At 39.4% G+C, this 14,071-nt stretch overlaps 1 protein-coding gene across 3 annotated transcripts in view; it reads right to left on the reverse strand.

Annotated features, from left to right (window-relative positions):
* LOC116266246 (tRNA-specific adenosine deaminase TAD1) overlaps positions 1-14,071 on the reverse strand; it is a 39,026-nt gene that overhangs the window by 13,709 nt on the left and 11,246 nt on the right. For 2 of the 3 annotated variants that reach the window (XR_007574985.1, XM_031647382.2), the window contains exons 4-8: positions 12,232-12,447; positions 10,583-10,776; positions 10,432-10,508; positions 9,740-9,859; positions 9,472-9,547 (exon numbers count right to left, since the gene is read on the reverse strand). Coding sequence is in view for 2 of the 3 variants with exons in the window: in XM_031647382.2 (XP_031503242.1) it covers positions 9,472-9,547; positions 9,740-9,859; positions 10,432-10,508; positions 10,583-10,776; positions 12,232-12,447 (683 nt within the window). In the remaining variant the exon portion in view is untranslated. The remainder of the gene's footprint in view (positions 1-9,471; positions 9,548-9,739; positions 9,860-10,431; positions 10,509-10,582; positions 10,777-12,231; positions 12,448-14,071) is intronic. The other variant, XM_031647383.2, reaches the window with a different exon arrangement.

Below are 14,071 nucleotides of genomic sequence, written 5' to 3' on the forward strand. Positions count from 1 at the left end.
CATCTTGTCTCTTGCTTCTCCAAACAACTAAATTTCCCCCAAGTAGGCGCAGTACCCTGAAGTAGATCTTCTGGTGTCAACACAGCCTGCCCAGTCTGCATCAGAATACCCTTCAACTTCAATAGATCTGTGTTGCACATATAGAAGTCCTTTTCCGGGATTCTTCTTCAAGTAGCACAGAATTCTATCTACAGCCTTCAAGTGCATATCTGTAGGTGCATGCATGAACTGGCTCATCACATTTACAACAAATGTGATATCAGGTCTACTCAGAGTACAGTTTGCCAACTAGACGTTGATATCTCCCTTTAGCTTCTTCACACAACAGTTCTCCATCTTTGCTAACAAGTTTATGCCCAGCATCTATAGGAGTAGAGGCTGGTCTGCACCCCAGTTTTCCTGTCTCCTTCAGTAGATCCAGGGTATACTTCCTTTGACTAAGTACAAGAGTTGTACCTGATCTAGCAATTTCAATACCAAGGAAATACTTCAGCTTACCAAGATCTTTTAGATCAAATTCAGTAGATAGTAAACCCTTTAATCTTGCTATCTCTTCCTTATCATCACCTATAACAATCATATCATCAACATAAACCAATAGTAGAGTAACTTTACTCTCTCTTCTCTTTACAAACAGGGTATGATCTCCATTTCCTTGTTTGTAACCATGTTTCTTCATAACAAGTCTGAGCCGTTCAAACCATGCTCGGGAAGACTGTTTCAGCCCATACAAAGCTTTCTTCAATTTACAGCATTTTCCAGGTTTCTCAAAACCTGGTGGCATGCACATGTACACCTCCTCTTCGAGATCTCCATTGAGAAAGGCATTTTTCACATCAAGTTGGCACATCTCTCAACCCTTCAGCACCGCCAATGAAATAATAACTCTAACAGTCTTCATCTTTGCAACTGATGCGAACGTTTCTAAATAGTCGATCCCATATTTCTGACTGAACCCCTTGGCCACCAATTGTGCTTTGTACCTCTCAATGTTCCCATCTGGTTTGTACTTAACAGTATAGACCCACTTTGACCCAACCAAGTGGGCTGCTTCAGGAATATCAACCACCTCCCATGTCTGATTTCTGTCTAAAGCTTCCATCTCTTCTTTCATTGCATGAGACCACTTAGTGTCACCCTGAGCCTCTGTAGCATTCCTGGGAATCACAACCATAGCCAAGGAGGATACAAAACATTTATAGTCAGTGCTCAATCTAGAGTAAGATATGAAGTTACCAATAGGGTGATGGGTACATAATATGACACCCTTTCTCAAGAAAATGGGAAGATCCTCCTTTTCTTTTCCAGTCTGAGTTTCTCTTCCAACATCTTGCTTCTGAACACGACTTGGATCATCCAAGGAAGAAGTAGGATTGGGATTCGGTGTAACCTCCTCATCATTAATCACCTTGTCAGTACAAGCTCTTCTCCTTCAATACACCTGTCCAAACATACGATTACCCTCTTGTTCTGTCACCATAGGATGCTCTCCCTCCTTCTCCTGTTCATGAACATCAGTAGTCGTTCCCTCTTCATCTTTGCCAAGCACCTTGGCAATAGGATTCTCTTCACGCCTGTAATCTATAAAGTCTGTAAACTGAATTTCCTGTGTGGGAGAATACTCTTCCTTAGACATTAACTTCTCCCTCTGAAGAGAATTCTCACCAAAATAGGAGACATGTTCCAAGAATGTGACATCTTTGGTAATGTGAAGACGACCAGTGGTGTGATCTAGACATTTATAACATTTTTGAGTGGAAGAATACCCAAGAAAGATGCCCTTAATAGATTTGGGATCAAGTTTTTTCACGTTTGGGCTGTAAACACACATATCCAAAGACTCGAGGAGGAAGGTGAAAAGGTTGACTACTCCCTGGAAGCATAGAGTATGGAGTACGACCCTTTAGCACACGACTAGGCATGCGATTAATCAAGTAGACACTAGTAAGGATTGCATCTCCCCAATAGTATTTTGGGAGATTTCTTTGGAACAATATGGCTCGGGTGACATTGAGCAACTGACGATTTTTCCTCTCAGCAACCCCATTTTGAGGGGGGTATAACTACAGGATGTCTCATGAACAATCCCCCTCTTTCGAAAGAATTCTTCAACAGTGAGACACATATTCACGAGCATTATCAGACCGAAAAGTCTTAACAGAATTTCCATACTGGTTTTCCACTAGGAGGATGGAAGTTTCAATAATGTGAGGCACCTCACTACGATCTTTCAACAAATACACAAAGGTACACCTTGAATAATCATCTATAAAAGTTATAAAGTATTGAAAACCACCACGAGAATGAATGCCCGAAGGCCACCACACATCAGAATGAACCAAGGAGAAAGCTTTATTAGAACGACTATTTGAAATTAGATAAGAAGCTCTAACATGCTTCGCAAACTGACACACATCACATGATAACATGGAAATGTTTAAACTAGAACATAGTTCAGGGAACAAATGTTTCAAAATCCCAAATGGGAGATGACCAAGGCGTTCATGCCAAAACAAGAATAACTGACGACACTCTTCCTCCTTTTTCTCTGTCCTGCTGACCGCTGACATAAGAGCTGTGACAACGCGTATAGGAAGCCGATACAGCCCATCAGACACCAAACCAATCCCAATCCTCTTCCCTGTCACCAAGTCCTGCAAAACACAACGTTTTTCAGAAAATATAAGTTCACACTTCAGTTCCTTGGTAATCTAACTAACAGATAACAAATTTAAGGGAAGATGGGAAACATGTAAGGCATCGTGAACTAAAAAATTATTTAACAAGGGGAGACTCCCTTTCCCTGCCACAGAAGTAAAGGAACCATCGGCAAGGGACACACGTTCCTTTCCCGAGGATAGCTTGTAGTCATGGAAAAGCTTGGGGTTGCCAGTCATGTGATGAGTGGCACCGCTGTCAACAATCCATTCACCCATATAAGAAGTACCTTCTGTCCCTGAAATAGCCAATGCATGATTGATCTTCACCTCATCTGGTGTATCTGTCGGACCAACATCAATCTTGCTCAAGTATGTTCGTAGCTCACGAATCTGTTCTGCAGAAATAGAACCTTTCCCATCACTCAGACTTGTTGCAGACGATACAGGCTTCTTCCCACTAGAAGACCTCCCCCTACTATCCTTCTTCTCTGGATGCAAGTCCCAATAAAAATCCCTAATATGACCAAGTTTTTTGCAATGTGTACATTTGCGGGAAGAACGAGGAGTTCCTACAGGGGCACGGCTAACATAGGCAAACTGTTCTTCCCCCTTTCGTCCACTAGAAAGCAGCCTTCACTGTTCTTCAGCTTCAACTCGGGAATAGACATCTTCAATACTAAATGATTCGTCAGAGTTAAGAATCTGACTCCTTATATTTTCAAAGTCATCATTCAGTCCGGATAAGAAAAGGAATACCATGTTCTCCCATTTATCAGTCATATACTGCATCTGGTCGTGAGAACACCTCCATGTAATATCAGAATGATAGTCAAGGTCCTCCCACTTAGATTTTAATGTTGCATAAAAGTCTGCAACCGAGAGAGCACCTTGTCGCAGGGAATACACATCCTTCATAAGTTGATACACACGAACTTTCCTTTTCTTTTGACCATACATCTGCTCCAAAATAATCCACATATCCCTTGTAGTCTTCTTACGAAGAATGAGGGGTTGGATATCTGGGGACACTAAATTAACAATCCAGGTTTTTACCTGGTTGTCTTCAAGAAACCATGTATCCCAAGCCAGACTATCTGCAGCAGGTTCAACCTTTCTCCCATTGACATAGGCAATGCGTCCTCGCCCAGCAATCCCCATAGTAATCGCAGCAGACCATCGTGAATAGTTTTCCTTGGTAAGTTGAATGGTGGTAACTTGAATCGGTACATGATCAGTCCGCGCAGACACAACATCAGGTAGATGAGTATTGACTGAAGAAGAAGACGAGTCAGCCATGATCATCGGTTAGAAGTGGCTGCCAAAGAACACACACAGCAACGGACTGCGCTCGGCGGAAGCAGAGGGCGGCGCTTGGCAGCGCGCCGAGAACAGGCGACGGCGTCAGACGTCGGCGTCGGTGGTCGGACGTCGGCGTCAGACGTCGGCGTCGGTGGTCGGACGTCGGCGTCGGCAGAGGCGTCGGCGTCGGCAGAGGCGTCAGCAGAGACGTTGGCGTCGGACGTCGGCCGGTCGTCGTGCAAGAGGCGTCGACGGTCACAACACCGGTGACGCAGCAGCGGCGGTCACGGCCACGGTGGGGCAACGGCGGAGGCAATGTCACGGCGCGGCGACAGCGGCGGCGCAGCAACGGCAGCGGCGGCGGTGGTGGTAGCGACGGCGACGCTGGTAGCGGCGGCAGTCAGGGTTGGAACTTCACAACCCTAGAAAAAACAGATTTTGTTTTCTCCAAGTCCGACGGCTCTGATACCATGTAGAAACAAAATATGCACGAGAGTAGAAGAAAGCACACAGATGTAACGTGGAAAACCCTCAACGTGAGGGAAGAAAACCACGGGTGAGGAGGTCTGGCGCCCACTAGCCTCCAGACACTCTCTCTCTTCAAAACTTCATTAACTCTAAGATTAGGGTTTACAGAGATATAAATAGTCCTAATTAGGACAAACCGGATCGGGTAAGGATCCGGACCCGGACAACAAAACCCATCAACATCAACAACGATAATTCTACTTGTATGATTCCTCCAAAAGAGATCTTAGTTTATAGAAGAAGAGATCGCCAAAATCAAGAAACTAATCAATCTCTTCCTAGGAGATCTCAAAGGCACATTAGGCCTCCTCAAAGATTAATCTCTTACGAGTCTTTTTCGCCAAAATTTCGAGCTTGCCTTATGGCACATCATTCTTTTTATGAGTCATCTTCTTACCTTGAAGCTAAGGAAGATCCCAATTGGATTGAAGCCATGAATCTTGAGCTTAAAGCTCTTGAAAGCAATAAGACTTGGGATATTGTGCCTCTACCAACGGAGAAAAAGACTATTGGTTGTAGATGGATCTATAAAATCAAAACTAGAAGTGATGGAACCTTAGAAAGATATAAGGCCAGACTTGTTGCCAAGGAACATGCTCAAGAATATGGGATTGATTATGAAGAAACCTTTGCTCCTGTTGCTCGCATGACTTCTGTTAGAACTCTTATTGTCATTGCTTCTGTTAAACATTGGACTATTTTTCAAATGGATGTTAAAAATGCTTTCTTAAATAGTCACTTACAGGAAGAAGTTTTCATGAGTGCTCCCCCTGGTTTTGATCTACCTCAAAACAAAGTTTTACGTCTAAAGAAAGCCCTTTATGGTTTAAAGCAAGCTCCCAAGGCCTGGTTTGACAAGTTTAGTAGAGTCATGTTTAATCAAGGTTTTCAATCTTGCTACTTTGATACTGCCATGTTTGTAAAAACCACCTCTGTAGGTGTAATTGTTTTATTATTGTATGTTGATGATATGGTTATTACCGGGAGTGATGATGAATGGATTATAGAGGTAAAACATTTTCTTAACAAATGTTTTCGAATGACTGATTTGGGAAGACTAACTTATTTTCTTGGAATTGAAGTTGCTTATAGCAAGCAGGGTTATCTTCTTTCTCAAATGAAGTTTGCTAGTGAATTAGTTGACAGAACAGGTATCTCAGATGATAAAGTTGTGGATACTCCAGAAGCACTAGGAGTAAAAATGAAAATTGATGATGGAGAGATATTGGAGAATCTCACTCCTTTTCGGCAAATAGTTGGCGCTCTCTCTTATCTCTCCATCACCAGACCTGACATTGCTCATGTCGTGCATGTGATAAGCTAATTTCAACAAAGATCCACCTCAATGCACATGGGAGCGGCAATGAGGATTGTCCGTTATGTGAAAAACACTATCAACAAAGGACTATTTTTGTCTTCCTCTTCTGTATTAGAATTAGTTGCTTATACAGATGCTGATTGGGGTGGAGATCCCAATAATAGGCACCCCACCACTGGTTTTTGTGTGTTTTTAAGTGATTCCTTAATTTCCTGACAATGCAAGAAACAGAATAAGGTGTCGCTATCATCAACAGAAGCTGAGTATCGTGCAATGGCAACTACAACAATGGAGATAGTGTGGCTCAAAAACTTACTGAAAGATATGGGAATTCATATCACGAATCCTGTCAAGCTTTGTTGTGACAACAAAAGTGCAATATATGTTGCTAGCAATCACACATTTCACGAACAAACAAAGCATATAGAGATGGATTGTCATTATGTTCGTGAAGAATTCTTGCAGAAAAACATTGATCTCTCCTATGTTCCATCAGAGTATCAGCTTGGCGACTTCTTCACTAAAGCTCTTGCTACTGCCAGATTCAAATTTCTCTTTGGCAAACTTTCGGTTATCACACCGTAAGTTTGAGGGGGGTGTTAGAATGTATGTATCTCAAATGTATGTATACATATATATATTTATATATATCACATATATTAGTCATCTAATATATGCTTTATATGTATATATATATTTTATATCTTTTGGGTACTTAGGTCACTTATGTAATTTTTACTTTCTTTATGTATCTTTTCTTTTAGTTTATTTTCTGTTTTTCCCCTTTTATCCCTCTCCTTTTTTCTGTTTTACCTAGAGGGAGACTAGTCCCAACGGCAAGATTTCCAACCGTTGGGACTGCCTCCTCCTTCTTCTCTTTGGCCCTCTCTTCAATAAATAGGGCAGCTTCTCTATTGTTTCACATGACTTTTTAGCCTACTTTATGTATCTCATATTGTGATTAATTCAAGTTCTTCTTCACCTCTTGTTTGAGGGCTTGTGAGTTTGACTTGTTGGTGGAAGCTTCAAGGCTGATTTACTTGAAGTATTTGTCTCTTTGGGCCTGATTTACACACAGAACATGTCAAATGATTAGTGTAATCCCTTTCCAAACAAACTTATTTACAAATTCTATTTATTATTTGTAACCCAAGAATATATTGCTATTTTACCAGCGAAAAGCTATCCATATGGAAAGATTTATTTGGCCCAGTGATGGGCTATAGACTCCCAAGTTTGTGTCCCAGTGAAAGGGGCATCAAAAGCTGGTGCGAGTGCTACACTGTTGATTCCAATGACATTCATCAACGCAATTGTACTGAAGTAATATTTAGTTGCCTAAACCTGAATTACATAACTTCTGGCAAATATTGTATAAGTTTAATCATTGAACTATGTAATCTTTTATTACTTACACTAATTTTTAAAATCCCCAACTTGTTACTAACTACTAAATTCTAAGCACAATTTAAGTTTGTTCTACTAAACATTTGAGATGCCTTACGTATAGCTTGGATTCATTGTGAGCATGAGGTCAAAATCACAAGTTTATGCTCATAAAAGTGGAAGCCACCAAAAAAAAGACTTCAACAAGATATCTCTTAAAGTAACGAATCACCACTTTATTGCATGGGCACTCCCTAGTAATAGAAGGGATATAACACATTCACGAAAGATAAACAAAAACAAGTTTTATTTACATCCGTAAGAGCATCAAAAGAAACATAATAAACAACAGACAGGTCCGTCATGTGTGTGTGTGTGTGTGCATATATATATATATATATATAAGAGGCACTCAATCTCTGGCCACTAGGAGAGCCGAACAGTTAGCTAGAAAAGCAGTTGGATACTCCCAATTGCTGGGGTACTTATTACAGAAGTACGCTTAGGACCCCAAACTTTAACAAATATGAAAGGATTAAAATAGAAAAAACAAAAGGGGTAATTAAAATATTTATATCAGAAATATGTAGAGATATATGTACAATATCCATGTACATACTCAAATATAGGCATGTTATATACTTGTGAATATTGCAATAAATATCACCGCTTTCTTAAGACTATCTCTTACTAACAGATAAATAAGGAAAAAGAAAAGAAAAGTACTCCTACAATGAAAAAGAATGACAGACTTGAATTTGTTGGCCTATTTCCCAGGAATTTAAGTTGCATATTCTCTAAGGATGTGTTAACACGCACACACACACATATATATATAATATGTGTGCCTTTTTCATCTAGAAGCTGCTTGGTCAAATCACATTACACAGCTCAAGAGACTCACCAACAGCTAGCCAACTCGACCACTTTTTGTTGCATGTAGAACAGAGTTCTTCTACATTTATTTTCATGCTCCTGAATGAGCTGTTGGATAAATCTTTTTTTTTTTTTTTTGCCATCCTCATTTTAAGAGTGGTAATTTTCTGGTTCTTGTAAACCTTGTGAGCTTGTAATGAACCTACCTGTTTAGCAACCTTTTTCATCGTGTGGCATGTTTTCAGAGTCATGGTCCTAAAATTCTCTTATGCACAATGTTTGTGTGAATTTTTAAACGCACACTTGAAGATATTAGTAAAACTGTAAAATAATTTTGACTTGCACCACATGCAATCTGGGATAGCACCTTAATCCTCTAGGTTTTTGAAAGGTTTTTGAAATGTTCACCCTCAAGGACCTTCAAGACTGTAATGGTACATTTAATGTACTACCAAAGATCTCGGTCTTTCGTGTGTTTCCAAGGATCCAAACCCACTAGATAACTTAAAAGTCATGATGCTTGAAAGGACAGGAGAATGAAGGTTCTTTCTCGCCATTAGGAGAATTGGCAGGAAAAGAGATGATATGATGACTACAAACACTGGTGCACTGGTGACAAAGAAGACCTCAAGTATGGAAGTCTTGAAGGATAACCAACCAAGTCCTAGCCACATGAATAGATAACAATCATGCAATGCTAAGAAAGTAATGAAAAAGAAGAACCTGTCATGGATCGTAGGCTTTGGAACCCCATAATGAATGGGGCCCTAAAAATACAAGCTTCTGAGTTCTTAGAAAGCATGATCACATAGAAGTATCACTTGAAAAAGAAAAAACAATCCTAGGCAGGAAAGAGCAATGCCCAAGCTATTCACTATCTCATAAAGAGTTCCTGCATAAACACATAAGAATATTATCCTATTAATAATAAAATGCACAAGAAATATGCCACAGACCAAGTCTTGGCCTAGGAAAGCTTGTTGCTTGCTAAGGTCTAACCTGTGGCCTCATTACTTAGGCCACTGAGTGAAGTTAATAATCAATGCCTATCCTTAGGGTGATTCCAAGTTAGGCGAACTGGCTTCGTCTAGAGCAAACGCTTGCCAGCAAGCAAAGGTAAAATCCGACCAACTCATTGGGTAATTAGCAAATGGTGCAAATCTAGTAGTTGGGGACACGATAGATCTCTTTCTGGTGATGTTCGGGATAGAATCATCAGAACATTCAAGCTTGCAAACATGCTGCAGAGATTGAAGGCCATGTATCGGTTAATTGGCCTAGCCCGTGTAGAGGAAGTGTGTGCAACATGCGATAGACCACCACAGTTAATCGTCCCAGATCTCATGGCCAATAAGAATGATAAAAAAGGATTTCATAGCATCCATAAACAGGCAAAGTTGATACCTTCAGTTCGTGATAAGACATAGTCTTAGCCTCAGGTACATCAGAGTACATGACAAAAAGTTCCAATAGACGTCTCCTACAATGGATAAATGTCATTCAACCTTGAAGGAAGAATAGGTTCTTGCAAAGTTCAATGATAGAAGGCAACAGAAAAGAAGTAATGAAACTCCTTTTCGTTAAGTTCAGTAGGAGAAGGACAATGAAAAATACCGATTTTCCAGTTGCACAAATTCATTTAATGAGAAAAATGAATTGTACAATAACCTACTTGCACAAGGATGACTCAGTAGATCGAAAAAGTGTCCCTTTTGCTGAGGTACCCTGTTTTCTGCCAGTTGTTCCAAGAATCACTTCATGTAACCTAGACATATTCCAACTTATAGAATATCTGCATGTCCCAAAACAGATGATGGTCTTAAACAGAAGATAAGAAAAAAAAAACTATGGTTTTCTGCTCCTGAGAACAGTTTTAAACTTAACTCAAGAGTTCAAAGCTACTGCACACGGTTGAGTAGACAGCAGAGTAGCACCATTTGTAGCAAAAGTAGCAGCAAAGACTCACCAAAACCAGGTCACCGAGAGACAAACGCAACTTGGACCAAGTCAAATCTAGTCTTCACTGACAACTTGGGAACAGGTTATAAGCAATATAACATAACCAGATTGGCAGTTTAAGCACTAAAGCTGTTAGCAATTGAAATTATACAGGCATGCCAAGATGAGCTGGCCAAACAAACTTCAACTTCCTAATATTCTCTCATAATGAACATAATCCTGAAAAGCTCAAGCTGATTCCCAAGTTTCTTCAAGATATCAGAGTGTGCTTGTGGCAGAACTATGAATTGGTACTTGGATAAACTAGCCTTCGAAAATGTTAAAGTATCACCATGCAACAAACTCGGGCAAGTGCTAATATGCTAAATGTGACATTCGAAACTAGATCAAGTGTCAAATGTCTACCCGCATGTCAGGCTGGGTCCATCAGTGGAGGATTTCTGAAATTCTGCAGGCGGAACTGGAGCCTCCCAAATAATAGGCTGTGAAGGCAACAATGTCAAAGCTCAACATTGTTCCTCATAACACCAATTCTACCAGAAAAATCTATACTCACTTTAGTTACCCGAAAAGGGCATGGTAGTTTGCCGGATAATGGAAGAACAGAATCGTATACTATCCTTCTTACATTATCCAAGCTGACCGACCTGGAACTGAGTGCACAGGATGAATCCAAACAACCAGGTCCCCGTCCGATAGTTATGGATGACAAGTATATAGGTTGTGGAATAAAATGAGAAAGCAAAGCCCCTAAGGAAACATGAAGATGACATAAGCGGTAGTCCATAAACTTTCATGAAAAATATGAAAGGAAAACTATGAGAACACATAGCAGATATAAGGAACAAAAGAAAAGCATAGAAATGCAAGTGCAGGCATAATGATGCAGAACTTGACCATAGACTGCCTTAGGATTCAAAGAATGATTCACATTTTCAATGCACCATAAATATTGCTTAAGAAAATGAAACAGTGAAAAGGGAATATAGTTACACTAAGAAATAGCCTTAGAGGTGTACCATATCAGGAAGCTTATAGTTGCTGTATACTGCCAGCTGATATATATAACACACATACACCAGATCAATTGGACCAACCCAATCCAAACACCATAACAACCTCTTCTTTTCACCCTCCCCTAGGTTGTAGATGGTTCTAAACCTTAAACAACTCGTCTTTTAGCATCCATAATGTCTTTTGTTAACCTTTTTTTGAGCAAATCCATAATTTGATCTTCTGTCCTTACAAATATAGGTTCAATCTCCTTTTCTTCAAATATTGTCGCATAAAACGTTGGTCTATCTCAATGTGTTTGATTGGCCACAAAAAAGGATCAAGAGACATATTAATGACACTCTGATTATTATTATAAGAGATAATGACAAGAAGAGAGAGAGAGAGAGGGCAAGAGAGACAAAAAGGGGGAATTCATTATCTTCCATTAGAATCCTAATCCTACTTTAATAGAGATTAGGATTAAGACAAAATATCAGTAAGGTGAACATGCCTTAGCAAAATTACATAAGTCCACCCATAACCAAAAATATGTTTCCTTTAACTCTCTCCTTCAAGTTGGAGAATATATATCAATCATAATCAGCTTGTTAGAGCACCTAGAAAAGCCTGAGCATGCAATGGGCTTGGTCAAAACATTAACAACTTGATCCTCAAAAGTTGAATAACTTGTAAATATATGACCTGATTGAACTAAATCAAGCACGTAATGGCAATCAACATCAATGTGTTTTGTCCTCTCATGCAAAACCAGATTACTCGCAATGTAGGTGGCTGGGTTATTATCATACATCATCACCGTTGGAACCAAGACCTCTACATGTAGATCCAACAGCAATAACATCTGCCATTTACATGTAATCAGGTGGGGTCCTTTTCACTTCTTAGACCTAAAACAATTCAGCCACAAAACAGCCTACTGAATTTTAATCCAACTATCAATCGAGACCTTTTTTAATCAGGTCCAACTAAAGAATCTGGATTCATGTTAACAATCAAGTAATAAGGAAGGACCACTGACATTCTTATCTGTAAGAATGAAAAGGAAAAGCAGCAGAACACGCAATAGATGATTTCCTCTTTGAGGTTTAGAGCCCACACATAAACATTTCCAATCAGTTAAATCCAAACCATTGTAGATCATTGGATCACAACAACAGCAATAACAATAATAATATACCAAATATATACCTTGGACGCCTACTACGTTCCAACGTGCTATCTTATCGGAACAGCTCATAGACAAGGTTGTATCACCACGACCAGGCTTTTTTCTAACCATTCTAATATGTTGAGTAGGTGAAGAAGAACTTGTTAGCCCACCGATCTCTTTGGGAGCCAAACAATTAGTTCTGCATTTGGGATTAGAGCACATGAGAACATTTCCCACATCTGAGGCATCTCCACCTACAGAGATAACAATGTCTTTAGAATATTGCAGTTGTTTGAAACATTTACTGATATTCAAATTCCACATCACAGCTTTAAGGCACTGAATAAAGTATCATTGCAGTGTAGTGCTAAGTGTCTAGTACATGCCGATGTAATACCTGTTTTAGTTTTATTTATCTTTGTTTAGTTGTCATCTGTTGTTCTCCTTCCTTGCCTAGCTGTATAATGAGGGAAGATATGATTGGGAGGACCACGGCACTCCTCTCCCTGTCTCCCTTTTTCTCTCTCTCGCTCTAAGATGGCTAGAAAGAGTGGCAGGGTTGTGCCAGCTATTGAGCCAAATGAAAGGGGTGCATGTGTGAATCGGAGTTGAAACAACAAAGAATAATTAGGACAATAAACTCTTGAGAGTGCAAACAAGTCCACCAAGAACTTACACATGAGAAATTGAATGGACATAACAATGTCGCGTATATCGCAAGATTCTCGAAAATCTCTTGACATTTATGAGGAAACCAAATAAAATTAACACATTGGGGAAAAAATCACAAGAACTTAAAACCTTGCCAAAAATGAAAATCTTGCGATTTTATCATGTTTTTTTCTCGACATTTAATTTTTTTTGAATTTTTTAACGTTTTTAATTTTTGTTTTTAAAACTTGCCGAGATTTTCCCAACATTTACTCGAGAAAAACAACTTCACTGAAACATACCTGAGAGAAACCTCACTAAGATTTTCCTGAAAATGATATTTGTGACAATAGGACATAAGCCAAATTACAATATGATGAAATCATGAAAGTATTTGAATGCACTTGCTTTGTTTTATACCAAAGCAATTAAGGGATAAGCCGTCACCTAGAGCTGCAAAGTGTTGTTTCTTGGGGTCATTAAAAGATAAGAAAGGTTACAAATGTTATGATTTAATTGGGAGAAACATATGGGTTTCAAGGCATGTAATCTTTCATGAGCATGAGCCATATTTTATACAAAAAAATGAAAAGATAAAGAAGTGACATAGATCTATCCTTTCTAATAACATATCACTCAGAGAGTAAAATTGCAAAGGAAGAAAGACAATTAGGAAGTAAAAGAGAAAGCTCTCATGATGATTCTGAAAAAGGAAATGATATCTGCCAAGCCTATCAAAGAACAAAAAAAAGGATTATCATGTGTCTTTTCTTGAGCAACCCGAGTCATTAGAAGAAATGAAGAATGACCAAAAGAAGCGAATTCTGATCTAATTGCTTATGTTGATTCTACTTCAATTGAGGGAGAGAATTCCTCCTCATCCTTTTCCCGCATGGCTCCTTTTCCTCCACATGTATGTCATAGTTCAAGAGTCTCAATTCCTCCTTCTTGCTTTGTCTTTTTATGTTTCCTTTTTTCTCCTAAACACCATGCTTACCTTGTCTTGATTCATTCTTATGATGAGCCCCAAGACCTGAAGTAGCATCTAAGGAGGAATGGCAAATTGCCATGTCTAAATAACTGAATGGTTTAGAAAGAATGAAAACTTAGGATTTGGTGAAACTTGCTCCAGGCAAGAATGTTGTAGGTTGTAAGTAGGTGTTTAAAACTAAGACAAAGGCAGATAAATCAATTGAACATTACAAGGCAAGATTAGTTGCAAAAGGC

This window comes from Nymphaea colorata, chromosome 12 (assembly GCF_008831285.2).
Source record: "Nymphaea colorata isolate Beijing-Zhang1983 chromosome 12, ASM883128v2, whole genome shotgun sequence".
NCBI lineage: Eukaryota > Viridiplantae > Streptophyta > Magnoliopsida > Nymphaeales > Nymphaeaceae > Nymphaea > Nymphaea colorata.